General features: G+C 36.4%; 1 protein-coding gene across 1 annotated transcript; it reads left to right on the forward strand.

Moving 5' to 3' along the window:
• col9a1b (collagen, type IX, alpha 1b) lies at positions 1 to 27166 on the forward strand. Its single transcript, XM_079856370.1, has 35 exons — positions 1 to 64; positions 1427 to 1823; positions 3655 to 3738; positions 4234 to 4254; positions 4609 to 4665; positions 4752 to 4787; positions 4871 to 4933; positions 5482 to 5535; positions 6433 to 6468; positions 6753 to 6776; positions 6869 to 6922; positions 7789 to 7842; positions 8241 to 8276; positions 8437 to 8493; positions 8650 to 8703; positions 9254 to 9307; positions 9419 to 9472; positions 10014 to 10067; positions 10276 to 10329; positions 10573 to 10626; positions 10821 to 10874; positions 10958 to 11011; positions 12781 to 12825; positions 13629 to 13682; positions 13757 to 13810; positions 13918 to 13971; positions 16766 to 16837; positions 17534 to 17569; positions 18218 to 18262; positions 18375 to 18407; positions 18735 to 18881; positions 19865 to 19919; positions 25002 to 25190; positions 25756 to 25833; positions 26583 to 27166. The coding sequence occupies exons 2-35, from the start codon at positions 1440 to 1442 to the stop codon at positions 26786 to 26788; spliced, it is 2460 nt and encodes an 819-aa protein (XP_079712496.1). The 5' UTR covers positions 1 to 64; positions 1427 to 1439; the 3' UTR covers positions 26789 to 27166.
• The last annotated feature ends 748 nt before the right edge of the window (positions 27167 to 27914 follow it).

Consider the following 27914-nt stretch of genomic DNA (forward strand, 5'->3'; position numbering starts at 1 on the left):
CAGTACCGGCGGGCTTTTAACAGTGAACTAGCAGGGAAGTCGCAAGAGAATCCAGGTTATCCCGGTACATTTTTCTGTTTATATGAAAATTTGGGGTAAATTTAGCAATATAACGAGTGTATGATCTATGATGTTATGATCAAGTCCTTTCTCCACTGAGATTCTAAGTTGTTCAAAGCGTTTAAGAATGCTGCTGTTAAAAGGCAGCTCATGGGAACATGGTTTGTGTAGCATTAGCAACACATTAATAGCTGTTTAATAGTCAAGCAAAAGGCATATTAATTAACGTTACCGTTATGTGTCCGACGTTGTAAAGAGCGATACCACTGTGCCAGCGTTTAGCCTACCTCAGTTGGCCAAGTGAATCTCTGAGCAGGTGTGAATGAGTGGAAGCGGGGCTAATTAGCATATTCATGGTTCTGTATACAAATGAAGCAGAGTTACATTCAAGTTATTTTCAAGCATGAAGAATTTTTTTCACCAAAAAATAAGGGATACAATTATTGACTTCAGTCAGGGGGCTTAATATCTGTATCCTTTCATATGCAAAAAAAAAAAAAAAAAAAAAACGCTAATAACCTCATGTGCATGACGTCACCGTTTTCCCACAAATTCGCGTTTTTGTAGTTTACACGGAGATTATAAGGGTGCCGTTTTAAAAAACTTGCACTTTGAAACCGGTTTTCAAAGGTTTGCGTTTGCAGGCCACCAAAACTCCTTTGTCGTGTAAATGAACGTTCAAAACACATACAAAGTCGTGTAAACGGCCCCTAAAAAGCAACTCTGTTGAAAACGGTGATGTCATCGTCCAACTGCAGTTCAGTTCTCATCCAAATCAATAATATTGTACACACTTCAGGTACGTTCAAGCCATGTTGAAATTACCGTAGCGCGTAGCCTAATTACTAGATATCAGCTAAGCGTTCATGTACTGGTGGTAGAGCTTGTAAGATGGGAGTTTTCTGAAAGCTACTATACCACATGTCCGCTGCCTATTCATTTAGGCTTTGATAGTGGTCTAACCAAGGAAACGCTTGAGAATGACTTGAACTGTTGGCATATGGCGACATCTTCTGGTTACGGATGGGACTTCCTCTGTCCATGGTGCTGAATTAAAATTACATTATTAACATAAACCAGGTTATGTATTTTTGATTTTTTTTCTTCTCTTTTGGAGATTTGGATATATATTTTCCATATAGTATTCTTTGAAATACTTTAGAGTAAGATACACATGAATACAATACTCATTCAGTATCATGGTATGTTTCAAAATGACTGTACCTACTGTTTTGTAGATAGTAACCATGCTAATAAGTTATTTAAATATTGTAAAATATGTAACTTACTTTACTGACTACATTAATATATAATTTCTGTTCGTAATCATGTCTAAATGAGTTTTGCTATTCCACCCTTGAATCAGATCTGCATTTCCCATGGGGCTGCCTGAGGAATTTGCATTTTCTGCAACATATCGGATGAGCGGCGATACACTGAATAAGAGCTGGAATGTGTGGCAAATGCAAGATCTGAATGGAAAGGAACAGCTCGCCGTCAGACTCAACGGGGAGGCCCTGTCTGTGGAGTTCTCATACAGAACCCAGGAGAACAGAGGGATGATAGCTTTATTCCCTTACCAAACACTCCTCTTCAATTCTCAGTGGCACAACATTTTACTGCTTGTCAAAAAAGGCTCTGCGAGTCTCATAACAGATTGTATGGCAACAGATTCACAGCAGCTGGCACCAAGAGGACAAGTAAACCTAGATGGATTCACACATATTGGAAAACTGAAGGACAATTCAGCAATAGCTGTGCCGGTGAGAATCAAATTAAACCTTTCTTTGTTATCTGTATTTACACAAATACAAGTCTTTTTATGTGTTTACATTTCTTCCACGTGTTTTCATTTTCTTCTTGAGGTCATTGCGAGAGGTGAGTTTGAAGGCTGTTTAAAGGCTCTGTCTCTTTAAATGGAATTTGGATTCTGACAAATACATTTCGGCAGATACGTGGGAATTCTAGCAGTGAGGTTCTAGTCCAACAGCGGACCTGCATAAAATATCTGATTCTCGCATCGAAATTTGAGACGTTGTTTTATTAGACAAAACCAAACATTTGCCTTTCTCTTACTTTTGGTCTAATCAGAGCTGTCCAGTTAAGAACTTTTAGATCATAAAGATCTGAGACATTAATGTGTTGCTGAAAATTATTATTTACAGGTTTGCGGGTGGTTGATGCATTACAGCATAACCGCATAAAGTCCACAAACGTTTTAGCAACATTAAGGCGAGACATCACTGGCAAAGAGGCTTTTATGCACTGGTCAATTTTGATATTTGTGGCTATTTCACATTTCCTATTGTGTTGTTTCAGATTTGTCCAAGATACACTTTTAAGTGTTTAATGCCACGTTATCTGTTTGTATCTGTAGAATTCAAATTACAATGCAGAGTTTTCTCAAAATGAGTTTTTTCTCCACTTTAATAGAACCTACATACACTAAAATATTAAGTTTTATCCCTATTCTATCCTATCCTATCATATCATATGATCATATCCTATCAATTCAATTCATATTTATTTGTATAGCCTAGCGCTTTTCACAATACACAACTTTTCAAAGCAGCTTTACAGAAAATGCACAAGTCCACGTTACAATTTATGCATGTTGTTATGTATCTATCCTATCCTATCATATCATATGATACCATATCATATCCCTGCATTGCAGTAAAACCTTTAATATGTCAACAAAATAAAACATGAATTTTGAACCTGGTTTTATCCAGTGTTCAGATTTCTGTTCTGGAAATGTTTAATATTTAAACATAACATTTTAGAAAACCAATTCCTAATGTAATCAATCTGGGGAAGTGTGGTGACATCTGTTAGTATTTTTTTTTTTTTACATTTTTTTTACCCTATTAAAAAAATGTGGTGTCTTAATACATTTTTTAAAAAAAGTACACTACTGTTCAAAAGTTTGGGGTCGTTACGATTTTTAAAAATAAAAAATACAGTAACAACAGTCATTCCTCCAGTCTTCAGTGTCACATTATCCTTCATAAATCATTCTAAAATGCTTATTTGGTGCTCCAGAAACATTTCTTATAATTATAAATGTTGACAACAGTTGTGCTGCTGGATACATTTTGTTTCAGGATTCTTTGATGAAGAGAGTTTGAAAGAACAGCATTTATTTGAAATAGAAATATGAATGCTTTTACTGTAACTTTTGATCAACTTAATGCCTCATTGCTGAATAAAAGTAATGAATTTCTTTCAAAAACTTACTGACCCCAAACCTTTGAACAATATAGTGTATAAGGGAATGTGTGTATCTTTATACTGACAGACATGAGGTTTGTGTCTCCCTCAAAGCAATGATCAGTAACATTTGTGTGTAACTTTTCAATTAAGTGTCACCAAATGATATATGTACATATTATGAGCTCAGTCCTCTAAACTCATTGAAATTCATCGTTCTGCCAAAACAAAAAGTGCAGCATATAAGCTTGTTTTCTTGTGCTAAAAACTAATCAATCTCTTTTTGAACAATACACATAAGCCAATGATAAACAATTCAATACACCCCACTGACTCACATCACAATGATGCTTTTTGATCGTTGTTTGTCTGTTCTTTCAGTTTGAGCTGCAGTCGATGCTGATTCACTGCGACTTAAACGTCCCGCAGAGAGACGCATGCGGTGACCTTCCAGCAAGCAGACAGGTGAGACTTGTCTAACATCTCAATTTTCATCTAAGAAACGAAAGCAACCGGAATGTAATGTTACAGCTCTGCTATTTTCCAGCATTCCCTTTGTGTCTCCCAAAAGATCATTTAGTGTTTGTTAACAGAGGTCAAATGTCACCGTCTAGTAAAATGTCCCGCCGTCTATTCGAATGTGTGCCGGACTCCTCCTCTCACTGTCCCGCTGTCCTCCAATCGCAGACCGAGAACAAACCACCTCATGAATATGCATGAGCACTCTGTGGTTATGGTCTCCCTTGAGTTCAGATGGTTGAAAGGGGGATTTAGTTGGGTTTCTTGGTCAGGGGATCCGTCAGCCCAACTGATCTGAGAAAACAGGGGCTTCTGTGTCTTTGGGGAAATCATGGCTCGCGCTACAGGTGTGCGCGGGCCCTTTTTACTGATTTTGTTGGAGATAACCATCATCTGCATGGCGCAGGTAAATGCAACCCTTCTTTGTTCTTTTCCTTTCAGATAACCGAGGCAGAGTTTAAGGTGAGCGCTTGAAGTTCAGCATCAAATATGTAAAGAGAAAGAAAGAAATAAAGAAAGAAAGAAAGAAAGAAAGAAAGAAAGAAAGAAAGAAAGAAAGAAAGAAAAAGAAAGTGTGCTGTAAAATATTATAGGCTGCATTTTTGCATTTGTACAGTGCATATGTTGTAAGAGACAACTGCACACCTGTTGCATGGCAGGTGTTTGAAATGCTTGCCTAAACTTAAAACTGTTTTGTTAGCTTAGTCTTGATTTGCACTATATGTTTTAAAGACTATTCATATTGCATAACCGCAGTGCATCTAAAAACATGTCATAGGAATATGACAGCACAGTTTACTTACTATTTTTGAACAGAGGGCTGGTGCCGGATCTCCTGGTCCTCCCGGTGTGGCCGGAATAGACGGCATTGCTGTGAGTTGATTTTTAAAAATGTGAACAGCATCATTTAAAATAACAGTATGCATAAAGGAAGAGATAAAAGTGTGTGTTTCTTGCAGGGGGAGAGAGGTGATCCCGGTGAAGAGGGTTTGACTGTAAATATAGCTTTCTGTGTCAAACATTGATATTATATTTAGGAGTTATGTTGTATCTCACACACTGTTGTATGTACCCGAAGGGTCCTGATGGAGATGCTGGAAAACCTGGTTCTACAGGACTTCCTGGATTACCTGGAGCCGATGTAAGGAATCACATTAAAAATCGTATGGATTCTCTCCATAACATGTTAAAACTGACATAGTTTTATATGGGAAAACGAACCTCAGTGTCAAAGAGTTCAGTCGATGGTGGGCGGGCACTCTTAGATGGGTCAAAAATGCAGGGAATTTCTCATGCCGGACCGAAGCAAAGACCACAGGAAAGAAGTCTGCCTAAAAGACAACAGGGTTTTTGTTTAAGCATGGACACCCGAAGCCTGGACTTAATTAAAGTGGATTCCCTGTGAAAATGGAAGTAGGGGTCAAGAAAACATCCACTCGGATCTGAGACGGAAGGTTTTCGAAGGTTGTTTAATGATGACGGGTGTCTTTGTTTAGGCATCAAATGCTGTGGCTAATTGTGTAATCATGTAAATTGTAAGTTCTGCTTACAAAGTGAAAGTTGCATTTTAATGAAAAACATTCATGCAACAAACCATCCCCTAAAAACACCCTTTTCAATTAAAGTCTGCCATCGTTTACTCTTGTAAGGGGTAATAATGTAACATTTCCTCTCTGTGTTGTTTCTCAGGGATTGACTGGCCCTATAGGAGAACCAGGCCTCGATGGCCCTTCAGGACAAAAGGTGAGCGATAATGAGCTTCTCAGGTTTCTGAGCCTTGCAGAGGGAATTATAAGTATTTTCACATGACCACTAGTTCCTAATCCTGTCTGTGTGCTCAGTGATCTGTGCGGGGGCTAGTCAGATTCATCAGTTCCTGTTAAACTCACTGATGTTCAAACGCAGCACTTCATTCGGCCTCGGAAGATTCTCTGGCTTTATGTGATTTTCAGAACAGTAATTGTGCAGTCATGCAGTGCATACAAAACAGTGTATATGTATGCATGGCCTATGTATGTGTGTGTGTGTACAGGTTTATATTGCATTGTGGGGACCAAATGTCCCCACAAGGATAGTAAAACCTGAGATCACCTACACTGTGGGAACCAGCATTGGTACAAAAGCTTATAAATCATACAGAAAGAGTTTTTTTGAAAATGTAAAAATGCAGAAAGTTGAGTGTGATGGGTAGGTTTAGGGGTCGGGTTAGTGGAAGGGGAGAGAATATACAGTTTGTACAGTATAAAAACCATTACGTCTATGGAGAGTCCCCACAAAGATAGCGAACCAGACTGTGTGTGTGTGTGTGTGTATGTGTGTGTGGCCTGGTAAACCCTACATTATGGGGACAAAATGTCCCTACAAAGATGGCAATATTCGAGGTCCTTGTCCTTGTGGTGACATTTTTTTGGTCCTCATGAGCTTATAAATCATATTATACATGTTTTTTGAACATGTAAAAATGCTAAGGTTTTCTGTGATTGGTAGGTTTAGGGGTAGGATTAGCGTAAGGGGAGAGAATATACAGTTGGTACAGTATAAAAAGCATTATGTCTATGGGAAGTTCCCATAAAACATGGGTATGTGTTTTAAATTATGTTCAGCCTAAAATGAGACTGTGTAATTGTTGTTGTGGAACAGGGAGAACCTGGCAAACCTGGACCTAGAGGAGAGGCGGTAAGTCTGATCTTGTCATTTTTTTAACATATCCAAAGCTCCTGCGTACAATACAAACACCATTGAGCAGATACGTCTAGTTGTAAATATGTTTAAAGCTGATCTATACACACATATCTTGCCTAAAAGCTGATAGCAGCAAGTTAGTTAAAAGAAAGATTATAATTCATATATATCATATTCAGTAAATATAAATGGGTTTTGTATAAACATATGTCAGAAATGGGGGAAAATATATAAATACATAATTCAGTGCAAAATGTATACCTTCTTTGTCTTTTTAGGGTATTGGACCTGATGGACCAATTGTAAGTGGCTTTTGTTTTATATGATAACCAAAAAAATCAGTGGGTGGAGTGAGGGGTTCTCTAAGGTTTAAGTGTAATACTCGTTTGTGCAGGGACGACCAGGACCAGGAGGACTTCCGGGCGAGCTGGGAAAAGTTGGACCCCCTGTGAGTAACTTTTCTTTTTTTTTTTTATGAAGTAGTGTTTCAAAAATAAAATGGCGGATTTTGTTTCGAATACACTGATAGCTGTCTGGGTTAATATGAGCAAGCAGCCAATTTAGCTGTGTGTTTTTTTTATATTTCTTTTATTTTTATATGCTACTTCTTTCTTCTGATTTTAAAATGAAATATTAATCACATATGTTGTAGACCAGTTTGATGAGATTCACTCAACGACAAGTAGAGCCAGTGCAAGGAATAAATAGATTTTTTGAAAACTTTTGAAAAGTGAAATTTTTCAAAAGATGTTCACATTAAAATACCCATTTATGATGTATTATTGATGTATTGCAGTTCAAATCTTACTCTGTTCATGATAAATCAGCCTCAGGGTTCATTTTAAGGGCATGGAGCTGCTGGTTCAGTAGTTCAGGATAGTTCCTCTGTTAGTTTTATAGAAACCAAAAAAAACTTTAAAACTCTAAAACAAACATAGGTTTTATTTTGTTTTATTTAGGTATTTATTTCGTGGTGAACTGTTGCTGTCGTACTTTTCTTAGTTTTATTATATTGTAATTTTATTCAAAACGTGAGCTATCTTATAAATGCGTACGGTTAAAGAGTATTCATACAGCTACACTGTAAAATATTATATGATCAATACGTTTTGACAACATGTGTTTACGTTGCTTTAACTAAGTTAAGCAATTATTTATTTTTAGTTATACAATATTAAACAATTTGTTTTTAACTCAGTTTAATGTAATTTAAGTTGAAATGATTTAAACATCCAAGTTGATTGCATTTAAAAATGGAAGGCAGCAACTTTATTTTACAATGTATTGAAATGAATGTGTTTCTCTGTATAACAGGGATCAATGGGTGTGAGAGGGCCACAGGGGCCCCGTGGACCAACCGGACCCCGTGTGAGTATTGCTGGGGTTTATCAAGACTAACACAACAGCAATGACCTTTAAACTGTGTCAAAACAACATTAATCTTCATGAACGATCCTGACTTCAATGTTACACCAACAAAAGTCATTTCAAATTTACATTTAGCAGACACTTTTATCCAAAGTGACTTGTCAAAAAAGTCATGATCTTTGTAAAAATAGTTCCTGAGTATAAAAACAGTTAATTTTCCTTTTTACAGTGTACGACTAAAGACATCTGTATTCATAGACTAATTGGGAACATCATGTAGAGCAGCAATTATAATGATGAAACAACAGGGTGACACAGCTGCTTCCTTAATCAACTAATCAGCCTTTATTTCTTTCAAATCGGGTGAGAACTGTAATGAGAATCCGTGGTGTTTACAGGGTGCTGCAGGGATGTTGGGCGGAACAATGGAACTGGTAAGAGGATATCTGCTCCATCAATCATAAGTTTTCAACACTGAAATATGTTGTGATAAGCAATATGTTTTAGTGTAAAGTTCTCAGAGTTTACTATTAGATACGGTTGGACTGAGTGACATGAATAATCAGACTATTAATGATCTTTTCCTATGTTAAGTGCCCTAACGCTTGCTCAGCTGGTACATCTGGTCATCCTGGTTTGCCTGGGATGAAGGTGAGTTTTCTTGTAGATAGTAATTCAAAAGGAATTTATATTTATACATAAATATAGGAATACATATTTACAATTATTAATATAAATATATAATTTTTTAAATAAATGTCCATGCTTTTTACTATGAAATAAGTATGTCATCCTGTCCACTGTTAGGGTCATAAAGGGGGAAAAGGAGAATCCGGAGAGCCTGGTAAACAAGGACACAAGGCAAGAACTTTATAATATTTACAAAAAGTTTGATTATGCTGACAAAGGAGGAACCAGAACTATCTGGGTTGCGTGTGTGTGTGTGTGTGATTGAGGTCAGCATGTGTCATGAAGTTCTCCAGAGTGAATCTGAATATAAATTAAGCAATAGGTCTGTTGTAATGAGAAAACATTTTCTCCCACTGTGACATTTTGGAGATTATTACAGAGCCTCATTTATAATTAAGGACTGACGCTCGGGCTGCATTAACGTGGAGGATGTATTTAAATGCTGTCTATTAAAGATCTGTATAAGAATTAAACTCCACTGGTGCATGAAGAATAATGAGGGATTTGAGTGTTGTAAGAATAAGTTAGTGTGTGACATTTAAATCACTCGCGACATTCACACATCATTTACCTCAATCAAAACTTTGCAGTACATTTTTAAGTATTACATTAAAAGCAAGAATGATTTTGGGCTGTTTTGGAGGCCATTCCATCCATCCATCCATCCATCGTTCTTTTTTTAGGATCTCAGTTTGTAAAATAGCTTTCTTTCTCTTTTTAGGGAGAGGAGGGAGATCAGGGGGCACATGGAGAGGTCGGCGCTCAAGGCCCAACTGTACGTCCATTTCCTGTTTATTTCAGCAATCTACACTTAATTAATAAATCAATCCAGTGGCTGTATCTTGACCTAGTGTGTTAAAGCCTTGTTTCAACGACATGCTCTCAGGGGCCGCAGGGAATTCGAGGTGCCACTGGTATGATTGGCTCCAAAGGAGAAATGGTAAGATTTCAGTAGAGGTAAGAAGTTGAAGCATAAAATATTTTGCCTGTTCTTTTTTCAAATGTCCATTTGCCTTTAGTTTGTCACAGTGTGGTAAAATTATAATGTGCTACTACTAATGCAAACTAGTACTAATGCACATTATATATTCATGGTATCAGATGGTAATACCATGAGAAAATGTGTCAGTACGGTACACTCTAAAAAATGCTGGGTTAAAAACAGCCATTTCTGGGTTATTTGGTTTAATCAGGGGAGGGACATTCTCATTCTATAGATCATTTGATGGAGAAAAATTGTACAGTACACCTCAGCATTCAAGATAAGAAATCCATATTTTTTGCCATAAAGCTCATATTTATATCTTATTGGATTACTGTTTAGAGACTATTCATCTTTTTACAATTAGAGTGGCATTAGATGGTATACTGTAGCACTGCAACCGACATAAAAAGCTGAAAATGAAGAAAAATGTAATAAAAAATAAGCATAATATATAAATAAACTACCAAATAAATAAAATGGTGTTAATTTTTTACAGGGCCCTCGAGGTGTTGATGGTGACCCGGGCCCTCAGGGGGTTGCAGGGGCGACGGTAAGTTCTGTAACTTCCTCTACCTTATTCAAACGAAACCAATCTAATCTAAAGCTGTAAACAATCATGAAATGGAAAGTTTTACCTCACATTCACAGTTGAAAGCTTTGAAGACGGGCATGACTTGAAGTTGATGTCCTGAGCCTTGGGTGTAAATGAACAAATCAATGTTAGCAGACATCTGAGAAGTATGTCTCTTTTTATTTAGGGGGATCGAGGCCAAAGAGGAGGAATGGGAGAAGCTGGCCCTAAAGGCGAACAGGTATGTGTACAACCATCATTATAACAGCAAACCATGCACACAGTTGAAGTTTAAGAGGTTTTTGTTTATTAAATTAGCCTTTGAGAAGTTTTACATGATAAGTAGGTCATGGCCAAGGATTCTTGTTAGTCCTGGAACAACGTTCAAACAACTAAATGATCTAGGAACATGCCTTATTTGGCTATATTTTGTCATGCTAAGGGAAATACATAATGATTTTAATGAAATCATCTCTTTCTGCAGGGATCTCAAGGGCTAAGAGGCAACACCGGTCTTCCAGGGCCAAAGGGAGATGGTGTACGTGGTTTAACATATACATAAACTTTCACTTTTTTAATTCAAATGTTTGGTTGTACCATCGTACAGTGATGGTATCAAATGGTAATAGCATGAGAAAATCTGACACTTTTTTGGTACTTAGTGTGGACAAAATTATTTGCCTAAAGACTATTCTGTACATCCAAATTTCCAAACTTTACATCTTTTTCCAGGGTTTGCCAGGCGTGGATGGACGTGAGGGAATTCCTGGCATGCCAGGTGCCAAGGTACAGCCTTGTCTTTCATTAGTCAACCATGGCAATGTAGAAAGTGTGATAGTGGTAATAATGGAGATGTGGTTCTTTTACAGGGCACCACCGGAAAAGCTGGAAGCCCCGGGGAAGTTGGCCTTCAAGGACTCCCTGTAAGTCTTAATGTAGAGAAAAATTAAATGCATTAAATATATGAACTGCAATAATGACTGTGAAGGTCAGTTTTTTGCCAGAGGTAAGAAAGTTCACATACAAATGCTACCGTTCAGCAGTTTGGGGTCAGTAAGATTTTTTTGTTTGTTTGTTTTAAAGAGATTAATAGTTTTGTTTAGCAAGGATGCATTAAATTGGTCAAAAATTACAGTTGGTAAAATCTACTTTTAAAAGTAATGGATTACAATATTGCATTACTTCATAAATAAGTAACTAATCAGTTAGTTAGTAAACACTTTTACTGGAAAGTAATGTGTTGCGTTACTTTTGCGCACCCGCACTTTGAGAACCACTGAACTAAAGTCATTTTTTCTTATTAGTATAGTTGAATTGGATCACTTAGGTCAGCAGCAAAGATATTGGTTAATAAAGTGAGATTAAATACATAAAGTATATTTGTGTCATTTAACATATTTAATTATTCCAGGTTCACGTAAGGTTTGCATCTCACTGTTTTTTAATCATTTTGAGGAATACTGAATCTGTTTTTGTGCAAGTGAGATAAATGCAAGCTTATTTAAACAAGTACCTTTGATGTAAATTTAAAAGTAATGCGTTACTTTATTAGTTACTTACTAAAAGTAATCTGATTACTTAACTTACGTTACTTGTAATGAAGGAATAGCAACAAAACAGTCCTTAATTCATTCAAACAGAACACTCAGGAGGTAACCGCGTATCAACAATAATGGATACATGAACTAGGGAATACTAAATACTAGGAAGAAACAAAGGGAACTAGATGAACACAGGTAAACATAATCTAATAATCAGTGAATAAGCATGTGACCAAGGAAACTAATATGAACAGGCAAACGGGAACAGAGCAAACCGAGAGAAAACTAAACTAAAACAGAACATACATTTTACAACAGTACAGATGTTTACATTATAACAAAAATATTATATTTCAAATGATAGCTGTTTTTTTTTACTTTCTATTCAAAGAATGAAAAAAAATGTATCACGGTTTACATAATAATAATAAAAAAAAAATATAGGCAGCACAACTTATAATAATAAGAAATGTTTCTTGAGCAGCAAATCAGCATATTAGAATGATTTCTGAAGGATCATGTGACACTGAAGACTGGAGATATGACTGAAAATTCAGTTTTACCAACACAGGAATCAATTACATTTTAGAATATATTCAAATAGAAAAATTATTTTAAATGGACATAATATTTCACAATATTACTGTCATTTGATCACATAAATGCAGCCTTGGTTAAAAAAAATAAATCTTACAGACACCAAACTATTGATTGGTAGTGTATCCTAGTTTTCATTTCTATCTACAAGATGCAGCACAAGTCATCTCTTTTATTTTACCCTTGTCAGACATGCATTGCTGAATTCTTACAACATATTCAACCTGTCTTCTTTAAAGCTATAAAGCTCATAGCTCACTATAGGAGAGGATAAAAGTCAATAATTTATTTCAATTTCAAATTTGTGCATGTCGTGTCTGCCTCAATTTCATGGCAGGGCAAGATTATGAAACCCTTCTGACTTTATCCAGCATGATGTCAGCTCTTCATGACTAATTCAAATCATCATTAATTTTGAGATGGTTCAAATACCCCTTGAGTTTTACTTTGATCATACAGAACAAAGGGAAGGCATTTCAGTACTTTCTCCAGGAGATGTAGCTATAAAGCAACTGCTTTTTGATATTTAGTGACTTTCTCTTCCATGTCTGCAGGGTTTACCAGGAAGCCCAGGGCCAAAAGGTGGAGGAGGAGAAAAGGTGAGAGATGTTGCTGAATTTATCTGTATTTAGTCATCACAGTTGTTAACACCCTGAACTGACAAAAGCTTTTATCTGGTCAATGAAGCAGAAATACAGATACGTCTCAAACCATTAGCTGCCTGTTATAGGTGAAGTGTGCTATTTTTTTATGTTAAAATATTTTCTCTCATCTCAGTTTAATATGCAGAGATAAATTTAAGGCATTTTAGGTTGATTTTGTTATGATTTGTGATTCAGAATTGTGCCAAATTCTGGCTGATACACATACATTGATCTTAATGTTCATGTTATGACTGATATAACGGACAAAACCACTAAAAACTAAAATAAGCCCTTTTAAGTGCTACAAATGAATCACAACATTTACTCACAACATTATGCAAATTGGATATTCATTTTACGATTCACCAAAGATTAAATTTAACTAAATGGTATTCAATTATTAATGTTTTCAAAGATGAATTACATTTTGATGATGATAACGGTAAAATGTAAAAATTGGGAAAATTAGCTTGCACAGTTAAATATCTAATATGAGCTTATATATATATATATATATATATACCGTTATCTCCAATAACCCATATAATACCAATATGTTGAAAATCCCTAGTTGATTTTGCCTAAATAGTGTGACAATGTGGCTCTTTCAGCATTGCTCCATTGATTGATTGATTGATTGATTTTTGCCTGACACAGAAACATTGGTTTATAATTTTTGCAATTCCATTTACTGCAACGGTGAAATTACACACTTAAGCAACTTTGTCATGTGCAGTAAATGACATAAATGATTACAGGGTAATTCTGGACAACCAGGCCTCCTTGGGACCATGGGATCTGCAGGCAAACAGGTAAGTTGATAGTAAACTGTCCAATAGCTCTGCCATTAGGAATAGATGATCTGACAATAAATGTCTCTGTTCAGGGTGAGCGTGGAGAACAAGGAGAATTTGGACCCCTCGGACCTATTGGACAGCCTGTGAGTACCCATTGCAGCATGACTAATGGCTAATGCACAGGCTGGATGTGTCGATATTTTCTCACTAAGGTATATCTTGCAGATAATGAGAGTGTATTTGTGTTTAGGGAGACAGAGGAGAGCAGGGGCCACTTGGACCAATGGGAAAACCAGGAGCCAGAGTAAGTGTATAATCTGTATAATGACATGGTTGTGATATCAAAGCAAGCATCTCCCATACTTTACTTTCATCAAATTACTCAGTAAAAACCTGCAAGTAGAGAGATGGCTGTCCTGAGGTCGCCTTTGTTGCTCAGATGTTGTTCTTTCATGGCTCAGCAAACATGTTCAAGTATGAACCCTGTCTCAGATGTTTCTCCTAAAAAAGAAATAAGAAAGAGACACAAATTGTCTCAAATTTACAAATTGTAAAACAAATGTTGATTCTTTTATTCTATTCTTTTATATTTAGAATGATTTATAGAACTATATATGTATTGTTATAGTTATCGTTCTTAGTGTGAATGGGCCTTAAGAGTATAGAGCCTTACGATTAATGTATAGCTCAGATTATTTGCTCCTGGAAAAGTTTAATGAGATATGTTCATATTGAAATCTCTGGCTTTTGATTGCAGATATATGAGATTATTAGGGATTTTTTATTTTATTTTTAAGCAGGAGACTTCAGAGGTTTCAGACACCTTGATTTGTTCTCCATTTAAACCAATTGCTGTCTACACTGCAAAAATAATTGATCTTAAAGGTGCACTAAGTTTTGGCGCTCTAGTGGTTAATAAAAAGACGACATGGCATTTTTGGCCAGTGTAAACACCTATCATAGGCGTACCATAGTTATCCAGGATAAGAAAAATAAAAATTGCTTTGGAAAATTGGTTCATGATGTAGGCCTACTGAGTCATTATATGAATTTTTTAAGTTTTGAACAAAAAAAGTTACATGGTGTAGGCTACTTAAATCATTATTATTTGCCTTTTCCCCCAGTAAACACATCCAGTAACATCCTAAACAAGTTCATTTTAACTGCAAAGTGAAATTATTATTATTTTTTAAAATCTAACTTTTGCATAGTTTTATTTACACCATTGGAAAATTGTTGTTTATTTTATTTAAGCATAAAATCTACTACATTTGATTAGATTTATGTTTTAAAAACAGAAAAACTTTTTTTTACTTGTCAAGTAAATGCATCTTGTTTTAAGGTTGTTTAGAAATTTAGTTACTGGAAAATAAGACAAACATACTGATTAATAAAATGATTTTGTGCAGTGTGGAACTACTAACATGAAAGAGATCTCATTTATTATTATTTATTTTTTGGTATGAGCTGCCAGCAATCCCAAAGTTCAAAACAAGTCATAGGCAGCACCACGTTTAAATTATTCCATTATCCCAGTGTTCAAAGAAAAAGCAAGTCGGTTTGACATCCACTAAGCTCAACTGCTTTTACTTATTTAGACGGTTTGGTGCGCGGTGAATTCAAAAAACTTTTCACTAATAGTCTTTTAGGGGAATTCGTGACTTTATATTATGCTAATTTGAGGGCCAAACCAAGGTAAATATTCATACAGTAGTTGTGAAAAGTAGACACACTGCTGGTAAGAAGGGAAACATCACGCTGTGGTCTATAGAAGAGAATGGAGTCAGCGGCTTCTCTTTTGAATGGGACCTCACCTCACTGTTTCCTCACTAAAGAGTAAACAGTCAAAAGAATGTCTCACAGCAGTGTCTCTCAAAGAGCTCTCTGTTCCCCTGCCATTCCCACGAGCACACACTTATCTACACACACAAACACTCAATGTTTAAACATGAATGTATTATGTGACTAAATTCCAACATTATTAGGAATATTATTATTTTATAATGTAAAAACCTTGAAATGCAGTATTTACAGCCATATATTCAGGATTTACATTTATATATTCAAATTTACAATTATATATTCAGATTTATAGCTACATATGTATATAATTATCCTGAATACTTAGTTGTTTCTGGTTATATGTTATTTTTATTTTTTTTACAGTAGTGCCCAAAAGTAATGTAAGTGTCAGAGTTATGGTAAACAACTTGCACAAAGTACTCTTTAAATAGTATGTAATAATAATCCTACCGATGGGCTGTCGATTCATTAAATGACAAGCCGTTCTCCCACAAATGCGGTTTATTCAGCATATAGTGAAGCCTCTCCTCCATTGACATCCATTAAAAAATAGCCTCTGGTCTCCTTCTCTGCGTACCCAACGCTATCTCTCGACCAATTTGTACGAATTCGTACGAGTAATTAAAAGGTGGCGAGTGAGGTCGTACAAATTTGTACGATTTGTCTAAACCCCAGTGATGGGTAGGTTTAGGGGTGGGGTCAGGTGTAGGTCATTCCTACGAATTCCTATGAAATGTGCAACTCGTAAAACATGTACAATTTAGCAAAAATAACAATTGACTCCAAGCACAACTATATAATTTTTTAATTTTTAATAATATTTGAATAAAAGGTGAAGAATGTCAATTTTCCAAGGCCGGACATCATTTTATGTACATTATTTTGGAAATGGGATTTATTCATTGATTGTTTGATTGATTTATTACATTAAAATGTATTGAAACTCTCTTGTGGATGTATTTAGCTAAAATGACATACAGACATCCAATTCCCAAAACTGTTCAACCCAAAACAGTGAAGAAATACATTCACAGACCAAATTTATCAGCATTTGCCATTGTGTCCTGGTCTCGCATTTTCTCAGATTGCTTGAGTGCATGCATGAGTGTGTTTTTGTGGGGATGCACTGCGTGATTCTGAAGTCTTTTCTCTTTGTTGTCAAAGGTTTTAAACCTTTCCCATCTGTTTGGAAACCCTGCAGCGAGAGAGGAGAGAAATATAAACACATGAGCCAGAATTTCACAGTAAATGCCAGACTTTGACTGCATGCCATCTTACATTGATTGTCGTTTCAGGGTCCGAAAGGTGACTTGGGCTTGCCTGGAATTCCCGGACCGCCGGGCTTGCCAGGAATAAAAGGAGATAGAGTGAGGATCTCACATTTCTCTGAACATTCTGAACAGATTTTTTGTAATCTCAAAATGATTTCTTTAAATTGCTTTTTCACCATGATTTTGTTCCCTGGTGAACTGATACAAACCTGTGGAAAATGTGTTGCAGTCAGGCAGGTTTTCAAGTGATCACTACTTTCAAGTGATTTTTCTTAACGTTTAGTGTGCAATATGCATCAGATTATCAGACAGTGAACCCGAGGCTCAAACTACACAATTCTTAGGTCAAATTTAATTCTTTGTTTATTAAGGAACAGCAAACTTGTACTCGGAGTTTTGCTAAATCAGTCACTATTATAAAAAGTTATCCACTACTCTTTAAAAACAGCTTTATATTCACTGTTCTTGTTCAATTAGACAATGAGGGATTCACTTTTTCCAGCCTGTAAGGCATTGCGATTATTATGTGCTCCCACTGGTGTTTTAAAGTTTAAAAGCCTTTGAAAGTACAATGAGGCTTTTGAAAATCTAATTCGTACCTTTTAGACTCAATGATTTCCTTAATGCATTTGGGAGGGGGAAAAAACGTAAGCACCTCACACAGATGTAGGATTTATTGAAAGAGTAAAATGCTGAGCGTACATTATTAAATAACCATTTGTATAATGAACTCTTCAAACACATTGAGTGAAATATTCATGGGAATGAATTTCTGAATGTGATATTTCACAGGGTGAAGCAGGTGAAGCCGGACCAAAGGGAGAACAGGTAAGAGCGTGATTCACATTATCACCACTGCAGAACTAAACCGAACACATCATATAAACCAAGAAAACTAATGTAAGAAAGGCTGCACTGAAACAATTTTGGTGTGGAAACAAGGATAAACTGAGAAACTGCTGGTTAATTTCACCAATTAGTACAAAGAAATGGCAAGTAGCAATTTTGAAGTAGAAAGACTGAAATGGTATTTTCTTGTAAAACGAATTCCAAAAATCTTTGCTTTATTTACAGCTTTATTATTATTATTTTTAAAATATATGTATTAAACATTACTTATCCACAGAGGTCCTGGTAAAAGGATTTTTACTACGGTTAAGGAGCAATGTCAGGCACCACATTTCTTAAAACGCAGTAAAAACGGCAGCATCAAACGGTTCAATGCATCTAAAAAGCATATAGCTTACATTTTAAATATTTAAAGGCAGCAATAATCATTAAATAATTCCATTTGCTAGTAATGAAAATCACAAAAACAAATCTCTCAAAGTAATATGGTTTCTGTAGGCTGTGAATACAGCTCATCCAGTCACATTTTATAACCAAACTTATCCATTCTAGAAGTTTTACAATTACAAAACTTATTCATAGACATCTAAGAAATGTTCTCTTTCACGATGATGTGTTTTATTGCAGGGAGATCAAGGTGCGGAGGGAACGCCGGGAGACAAGGGAGATCTTGTGAGTAGCTCTGAAATACTGAGCTGTAAATAATATGAATGCAGTATACTAATGTACACTGAGATATTTTTAAGATGGTGAACTTTAATTATCTTGTTTTTTATGTACTTAGGGTGATCCTGGCCAACCTGGAGCTAAAGGCGAAGTGAGTTTTTGATCAGTATTCTTACTGGTAGCACTTAATTTTACAGTCATGTTCCCCGTGTACATACTACGTACCCTTAACCCATGTATACCTTATATTACCCAGTACTTTCTTAGGTAAGTTCACTGTAAGTATACGTACTGTAAAATAAAGTGCAACCGTCTTATTTACGATTGTTATGACTTTAGATGTCCTTGAAGCGTTTTCCTTGGCTTTATCTCAGCTCTATGTAGGCCTCAAGATATAACATTGAAACACTAAATCATTGTAATGATTTACTGAAAGATACATCTATTAATATGTACATACATATCTGCTGTAATTCAGGTTGGTAACCAGGGAGATCCGGGTAATAGAGGGCCGGAAGGTGCCCGTGGGCAGCCTGGCATTGAAGGGCCTCCTGGTAGTGCTGGACCACGTGGCATGCAGGGGAACAGAGGAGCTCCAGGACCTCGTGGCTCCCAGGGACCAGCGGTATGTTTCCAACCTCTCAACGATTATGCTTCATAAGCCAATGCTGTATATAGATGGAAAAAAAGAATGGACACAAATATATTTATGCCTTTTACCTACTGTAAACGGCATTATGTCATTTTATTAATGCGGTATTCTTGGTAGTTTCATCCTTTTGTTGCACATGTAAAAACGGTAACACTTTACAATTAGATTTCATATGTTGACATTAGTTAATCTATTAACTTACATGAACTAACCATGAGCAATGTTACTGTATTTGTTAATATTTGATCATGTTAGTTAATAAAAATACAACTGTTCATTGTTTGTTTATGTTGGTTCACAGTGCATTAAATAATGTTAAATACAAATTTTGAGTTTAATAATGTATTTGTAAATGTTAAAATTAACATTAACAAAGATTAATAAATGCTATAGAAGTGCAGTTCATTATTAGTTCATGTTAACTAATGTAGTTAACTAATGAAACCTTATTGTAAAGGGTTACCGTAAAAACTAGATTTTGCCCATTATCCTGATTTCGCTTTGCATGTACACTACCATTTATGATTTTGATGTGTACAGGGTACCTACGGTCATTGAAAACCTGTACAAATTTTCTAGACCTGTAAGTGACTATAATTTGGTTCTGTTATGCTCAAGTCAAAGTATATTTAATTGGCTAAAAATCGCTCTTTGTGAGTGCAATCTTTATCAAATGAAGAATTGTTCATCCTTATCCAGTAATCATAAATGACAGGAAAACTGATAATTCAAAGGCCAAAACGTGTGAAAAACCAAGTAGTTTTCAGTGTTTTGTTGTACACACTCATTATGTTTGAAAAGGTATTTGAGGAAAAAACGTTAATTCCTATTCCAATGTTTGTGTTTGTTATTTTCTGATGTAGAGCTAATTAGTGGTCTGAAATGAGATGAAATGATCAGAATACAGTAACAGGATTGTGTGATTTTCTTCCAAACAACTCCTTCTGTGTTCACAGGGTAAAGAACCAAGTGATCAACACATCAGACAAGTGTGTATGCGCGTAATGCAGGGTGAGTCTGGAAGCCGACGTTTTTATCATTCGAAATATTTGTATTTATTTCCTTTTATGCACGCAGAGCCGCACATTTGCCGTCAGAGCTTCGGAACTCTGCAGGCAGGAGAACAAAACCACTGACCACTAAAGGAAAGAGTGAGATGAAAAGAAAGAAAAATTTGTATTGTGTTTCAAAGATTCTTTTTGATTCTACTCTGATGAGCAGAGAGTTATCCATCAGTTCTGGCTCTCTCCAAGTCCTCTTGAGCGCACGCCAACCATTCCCTCATGACTTTTTCATTCACATTTCACTGAAAAATTCATTTTCGTTTCAGCTGATCTGCACTTTTGCCTCATAGTGATGAGTTGCCTCCTTCGGCTTGGTTTCCTCCCTGAAAAAGCTCAGTCAAGCATCGTGCCGCATTCATTTTCAGGACGTTTTCCGACTGAAAGTTGAAATTCACTGTACCCTAGCCTCTTTCAATGGCTCAGGGCCCGGGATTGGATTCTTTACATCAGGAATAAATCGGTCTGCCCTTTTATCTCTTCACACAGTGGAAAAGAAAGTTGTAAAAACGGCAGCAATGCTCTTCTTTTGTGCTCAATTTCCCATTGCAAATTGAAAACGTAAAAGAACACCGTTCAAAGGGATGAATGAGGACAAATGAAAGGCATGAGCTTTAACAGCTTTCTGCAACACAACTTTGAGTGAATATTGAAAGCTGGCAAATGATCTGCTTATTCACATAACAATAGCAGAGCTATAACAGAGTAAAATTAGTCTAGGGTCTATTTACTTCCAGAGGTGCGATACTCACCAAGCCATACCTCTGATACATTCAGCTTCATCCAAAGTGACACACAGAAGGTACACATTTTAGCCTGAATTGCTGTGCTGAAGGTGTAAAGTGTGAAACAAATGCGGTGCTGGAATGTTAATGGCAGTCAGCCAGTATAAACAGCCTCAGTCATTAATTAATGTGCTTTATACTAGGGATAGATGTGTCTATTACTATTGCAAAAACCTCTATAAGTCTTTGTTACGAATCAGTGCTCCAAAACGCTTATCAGTTATTTTTATTGGTAAAAGTTCAATTTATTTACTGCTTATACCCTGCCCGGCCAAAACAAAAGTTGCTGTTTGGATTTAAACAGGCAAATACTTAAGAGTCTATTATTGGATCATTATTGCTGTGATTATTATTTTTCTAGCATGTTATATGTTTGGGAACAGTTCTTCTAACCATAATTGGAGTGTGTAGCTTTTCACTTCTTAAAGGAATAGTTCACTTAAAAAATGAAAATTATGTCATAATTTACTCACCCTCAAGTTGTTTCAAACCTTCATGAGTTTCTTTCTTCTGTTGAACACAAAATAAGATAATTTAAAGAATGTTGGTAATCAAACCGTACTGTAGCCATTGACTACTTTGGAAGTCAATGGGTGTCGTCAACTGTCTGGTTACAACATTCTTCAAAATATCTTCTTTTGTGTTCAACATTCAAAATAGTCTCAGAATAATTTATGAATTGTTCTGAGATTGTACAAAGCACATGAATATTTAATGAGGTAAGCACTGAAGCACTTTATGATTGTTTATTTGTTGTTAAACAACTGGAGTTTTATAAACCACGGTTAAAAGCGGCTTTGTTATTGTGAATCATTTCTTTAACGATGAGTTAAAAAGACAGTAACTCATGGTTAAAGTCAGAATGAAATAAAATGCATTTATTGAATGCATGTCATAGATCTTATTGTGATCAATTAATTTGTGCGTATGTATTATATAAAAAATTGTCATAATGTCATAACTGGATCTTCTAGGCAAGGCAAGGCAAATGATTTTTATTTTTATTTTTTATATAGCACATTTCATACACTATGGTAATTCAAAGTTCTTTACACAGAAAGGAATTAAAATAATCCCAAAATAAAAGCAAGGAAAATTAAAACAGTTATAAAAGGAATTAAAAGAGATATATGATAGTTATAAAAGGAATTAAAAGAGTAAAAAAATTATACATAGATAAACTTCTCATCTGGCATAAACACCGGTGTATCATATTTTTCGCAGCTCCCAGTTTTACTCTGAGATTTTCCCATGGTGATTACACTGTATCTGTGGTATTCTTTCGGCGCGCCTAAGAAATCTATTGGACGTCTCCAATAGACCCGATTTATCCCTAAAATCGGACAGGAGGAGCTCTAGGACTGACTCACGGAATAATCTCGGGTTCACTGCCCCATTAGTCCGCACCCCAAAGATTTGTTCGGAAGCTCTAGGAATGGAATCGGTCCAGTCCGCACCCCACAGAACCTCGAGTTTAATTACGTCAAACTCACTACTCCAGCACAGACCCAGGTCATCAGCATTGTTTCATTTCTCTTAACCAATTTTCAGTGCCATTTGAGTTCATTTAGAATCAAAAGGAGGATGCAAAAATAAAAGTGTGATCATAGCACCGTCTTTTTATCATAAAGTAGAAGCAAAGCAAAATAAAGTGAAGTAGGGCTGACTTCTAATAGTCGAGGATTCGACGATTCGATTCAGAGAGGTCTGATTCGACTATGAACCTCATAGTCGAATAGTAGGGAAGTGTTATGTAACCAATGAGCAGCAGCACACTACAGGCCTGTAACGTCCAGACCGCATTTGTTAGCATTTACGGATTTATTGGCTCACAATGGCTTCTACAAAATCATTAAAAGTGTGGGAGTATTTCGCGAATGTTAAAGATGACCCAAAGAAAGTTAAGTGCAAGTTGTGTCAGCAGCTATTTGGGACTATTTCGTCTACAAAAAGGAGGATGTTGACCAAAAAGAGGTAGTCTACTTTTCCTGGAGTGTTATAAAGTTGTGGATGGTTGTCTTTTTTAAAAAGTCTTTTGTCTTTTATTTTTCGTGTTCGCATTTATGAGGAAAAAACAATGTTACGTGACAGTTCTCCATTACGGACGCGACCGCACTGAAAGCGGCACTAAAAGACTGCTTTAAAACTTTCACAGAGACCTCAAACAGAAAGCACAAAGCCTTTCTTTAAAACAAATTTCGTTTTGTATTAATTGTATCTTAATTTTAATCAGTGTTTCATTATCCAATTTCCTGGATTTAATAAATAAAAAGTAAATATAACAGCGATATGCTATACGGAGGCGCAACCGCCTGCCTGGAGCTTAAGCTATCATCCATGAACCGAAACTCAGCGTATAAGGTAGCCTACACACCTAAAAAAAAAATAGAAATATATATATATATTATCTACAGAAATCTCTACTTTTAAACAGAACCATTCAAAACAAAATAAAACTATGTAATCCGAAATGTGCATTTTTCTCCGGCGCGTTCACTGCGAAGATCGCGAGTTAGTAGGCTAGCATATCGTCAAGTTCATCTTTGCAGCCGAAACAGAAAACACTTGTTTATTAATAAACAATTAAAATGTTTCATTGAAATATTTTACATATTCATAATCATTACTTTTGCTGGTTCTGGTTCTTAGTGACAGCTTTTAGGTGCCGTTTACATGAACGCGTCCACTGCATATGAGAGAGCGAGAGAGAATCAAATTTTTTTTTTACTTATTTTGAGGAATTGTAGCCTAATAAACAAACATCTGTTAAGAGCGCCGCCACGTTGGATTGCGTAGAATGTTCACCGAATTCTTACAGAAATATGTTCTAATTTTGGAATAAATTTTGGAATAAAATATTAAGTGACCTTTTTGTCACTTGTAATGAAGCTTGCTTATTAGTGAAATTATTAATATCATGGAATGGTAATAATTGACGTTAGCCAGGATTGATGGCTCGCAATATCGCAATATATATCGTTGGATATATCGTTATATAAAAAAGGTTCGACTATCAGTCAACTACTGCAAAATCTAACGAATCAGATTCGACTATGAAAATCCTTAGTCGAAAACAGCCCTAAAGTGAAGATGATGAACGAACAAGGAAGAACAAAAAATTAACATGCAGTACGAAAGAATATATAAAAGCAAGAGTTCTTTGTTATTCGCCCGCAGCACACAAGCTCAAAAAATGACACTCAAAACCAATGTTACTCACGTGGTGTCCGTTTTCAGGTCTCTCCAGCACTAGAAAAGATTTTCTAGTATTATTGCAGTCCTAAAGCTCTTGCCTAAATCATAGCTCTTATTTTGCCAGTGATATTCCTCTGAGTTGTTCTCTTTTTGCAATGTCTCTCAGCCATCTCTCTTTCTACAGTCTTTCTTCAAATCCCCCTTTTGCTCACTCTCTCTCCTCCCCCATCACGGGTGTATACGCCCCCTACTGCTGATTGGCTACAAGTGTGTTGTGTTGCTCGGTCTGATACAATTTCAACAGTGTTTCTCAGAAATTGCTCACTGCACCTTTAAAGTTGTGATGTGAAGTTTTTTCCATATTGTGCATATACTCTGATGATGGGGAAGGAGAGAGAGTGAGCAAGAGGGAGATTTGAAGAAAGAGTGTGCGGGAAGGCCTGAAACCGGAGGCCAAAGTTGCGTTGCTTCTCCTCCATACATGAGTAACACTGGTTTTGCTGTTTCACAGGACCAAGATATACTGTTGTTGTAATGTTTTGAGTGTCATTGTTTGTCTGGAGATTGTATGCTGTTGGCTACTAACCACAAACTCTTGCTTGTACTGTACAGTATGTCATTTGTTAATCTTCCTTGTCATTTGTTCATAATCTTTGCTTTATTTTTCACAAAGCATTATTTTGCTTGGGTTCAGCTATGATAAAGAGACATCCACTCTTGCATTGCATGTTTGCTCATTTTGGGTTTGTTTGTGTTGATTTCAAACATCAACAGTGTTTCTCTTAAATTGCTTACTGCACTTTTAAGTGTAGTGTAAATGAAGGAATGATGTGAAGACAAAGAGCAGGAAGATGGCTCAACCTCAAGGAGGCGCCCTAACATTAGTTCTGAAGCACAGTAGACAAACCACAAAGCAGTTAGTGTGCATTGTTAGATGACTCTAATTAGCGAGTGCAACTGCAAAATCAATGGAGAAATGAAATAAAAATAAGCTGTGCTAATAGCAGGGGACCATTCACACTCATTAGTGCATTTGGTCTTTGCCATTTTAGGGCAGCTGGCCCAGTTAGCTGCCAGTCTGAGGAGACCGGAGTCTGGTGCGGTGGGACTGCCAGGCAAACCTGGTCCCCCCGGTCCTCCCGGACCCCCAGGTGACAGCGGCTTCCCAGGGCATGCTGGTGTAAGAGGACTCCCGGGACTCAAAGGGCCTCCAGGACTTCTGGGTGTCAAGGGGCCGAAAGGTGAGTTATAATGGGACTGTGAGTTTGGATTGCTTGTTGGTCCTGGAACAACATATAATGGCATGAACTATAGAAGGGCTTCTCGACTTGATGAAAAGCTAATAATTAAAACGAAATATGGCTGCAAAATGAATCGAATTAAAACTAAAATGCCAAAAAAGTGTGATTTGATTAAATACATATATAGTCTGTTGCGCTACTTGTTTTTAAAAAGTGAATTGTTACTGTTACACAACTGTTGCACTGTTACACAAATGCAACTCTGTTTTTTTTGTTTTGCATCAGAACGCCTCGATTCAGAGTAAATGCTGTTTCTCAACAATTCCATCTCTCTATGTGCAGTATATCTATATAAATATTTGATCTGTTTACTTGTATGTGATGTGAACATAACCAACATCAGAGAACCATGAAAATGCGACATTAAATTATTGAAATTCTTAAAATCTCAGAACTACTTCAAGTGAATATTTTATATCTAAACTAGAGTATTGTATGTAAAGCCATGGTCATGAGATTATTATTGTTATAGTAGTATTGAATAGTGTTTGTGTGCGTGTTACAGGTGAGATGGGAGACAGAGGGGACAGGGGACCTACACTTCGGGGACCCAAAGGCATGCCGGGACCTCCTGGATTACCAGGTCAGTTCCGACTGCGTCTCATATCCTACTTCCTCTTGTCAAAGAAAATCATGGTATTAATGCATAAATGTGAGAGGTTTTAATGAATACCGCCTGCAAACCAATTCAATCTGAAACAACTCAATTCATTTCTAAAATGAACCTGGAGATATATTTAGCTCCATCCTGGTTATAGACTTTTGAAAGCAAAGTTAAATTGGTGTTAAATGAAGCTGTCAGACATCCGATGAATTGGAGGTATATGAAGCCTTCTGTTGTTGCTGTATGTGTGTCACTGACACTTACTGTCAGTCCAATGAAGCTGTCTGTTTAAATAGGATTTCTTATGCAGTCATTACCTAGCAGTCTAATTGAAACGGACAGATCGCTGTGGTGCCATGTGCTGATGTCAAGTTTTTCATTTTCATGCATTTCATTCAGTAGCCTACTTTAAGATATTTTAAAATGATGCTAAAAAAGTAGATCACCCAAAACATACAAACTCTACCATTTACTCACCATTAAGTGTTCATCTATATAGCGCAAGCAGGTGAAGAATACTGCAGATGGACAGACACTGAAAAAAACAAACAAGAGTAGTTAATATGTAATGTAAAAACACCAAAATATTGTCTATTTGACGTCTCTAAATCTCACTCAGGTTGGGGTATTCTGAATATGCGGAAATGCAAATTTTTGAATCTAAATTAAGAGTTTTATTGGGAAATGTAGTGGTAAATGAAGATGACTGACCTGTTTCTGTGTTGCAGGTGAACCTGGAAAACCAGGATACGGTCAGGAGGGGCGTGATGGAGAAAGGGGTCTACCTGGTTCCCCCGGTCAGCCGGGCGTTCCTGGACCTCCCGGTTCAGCCGGACCACCCGGTTACTGCGATCCTTCAGCCTGTAATCTTAGCGCAGGCGCCGCACACCAGTCTCTCAAAGACTCTAGCATGAAGGGACCGGACAGAAACTAAAAAACCTTCAAGACATTCAGAGAGACTCCTTTACAGCTCTGCGAAGAGCACAAAACATTATCAGTTTTATCAGCAGACAGTTTTACTACCGCGCTACAGCTGCGATGACTAAAACACTTTACCAGCTTCCCGTGTCCAGAGACACTTTATAAGACACTTTTGTTTTGTTCACCTGGTGCAAATGAACTTTCACAGAACTTATTGGTCATCTAATGTTCTCCTGAAAGCCATTTACAGTAGACTTTAGACATTTTTTTTCCAGCTAATGTCAATGTGGCCTTCAGACCTGAGGCCTTTTTCATTTCTGTGTGGCAAAGATAAACCTGGCAGAAATATTGATGGTGCTCGAAGTTCATAACAGAAACGGCTGCCGGAAACCTGCTGTCAGAAACAAAAAGAGAGAAGATGTATTCAATGTATTCTGTACATCTATGTAAATGATTGTGGTTTTGTATGAAATTCACTCCCCCTGCTAAAAAAAAAACCCCATCAGTGTGATTAATTGTTCCAGGATTGTAGGCGGGAATGTGATGCATTTGACAAACACACGAGAAATGCAGATATGTCATTTCATGGTATTTCTATTTATTTTACATAGGTGTTTGATGACGATGAAGTTTGTACAGAGATCCAAGGGAGACACATTTGAATAAATTTGAATGTTTTTATATGAATTCAAAATAAATGTAGGTCTCAAACATTCTCATGATTCTTCCCCACCCGATGCTTCTTAGTTGAACAGCCCCGACTGCACTCGTCACAGCTTTTACCACACTCGTTTCTCACTTAAATAACTCATTACATGCCAGTGCAAATGTTGGCACAAACACATTCAGATTGCTCTTTTAGTGTAGATGCTAATTTGGAAATGCTGGCAAACTGAACTCAGCAATTATTCAGTAACAGAATCGAACAAAGGATTGCAAAAATGTTGTTCACTTCAATTAAAACTTTAAACATGAGATACAGACTTGATAATGGTTATGCATTAAGTGAATGCATGTTAATTAAATAAATGATTTAGATGTTAATTAAAATGAGAAATTTCCTTAATATATAAAGTGGCATCAAAAAGCATTTGGACACTTAATATTAAGCCGGACCGCCGGCGCATTAAAAACCAAAA

Source organism: Squalius cephalus (genome assembly GCF_949319135.1).
Source record: "Squalius cephalus genome assembly, chromosome: 21".
Taxonomy (NCBI): Eukaryota; Metazoa; Chordata; class Actinopteri; order Cypriniformes; family Leuciscidae; genus Squalius; species Squalius cephalus.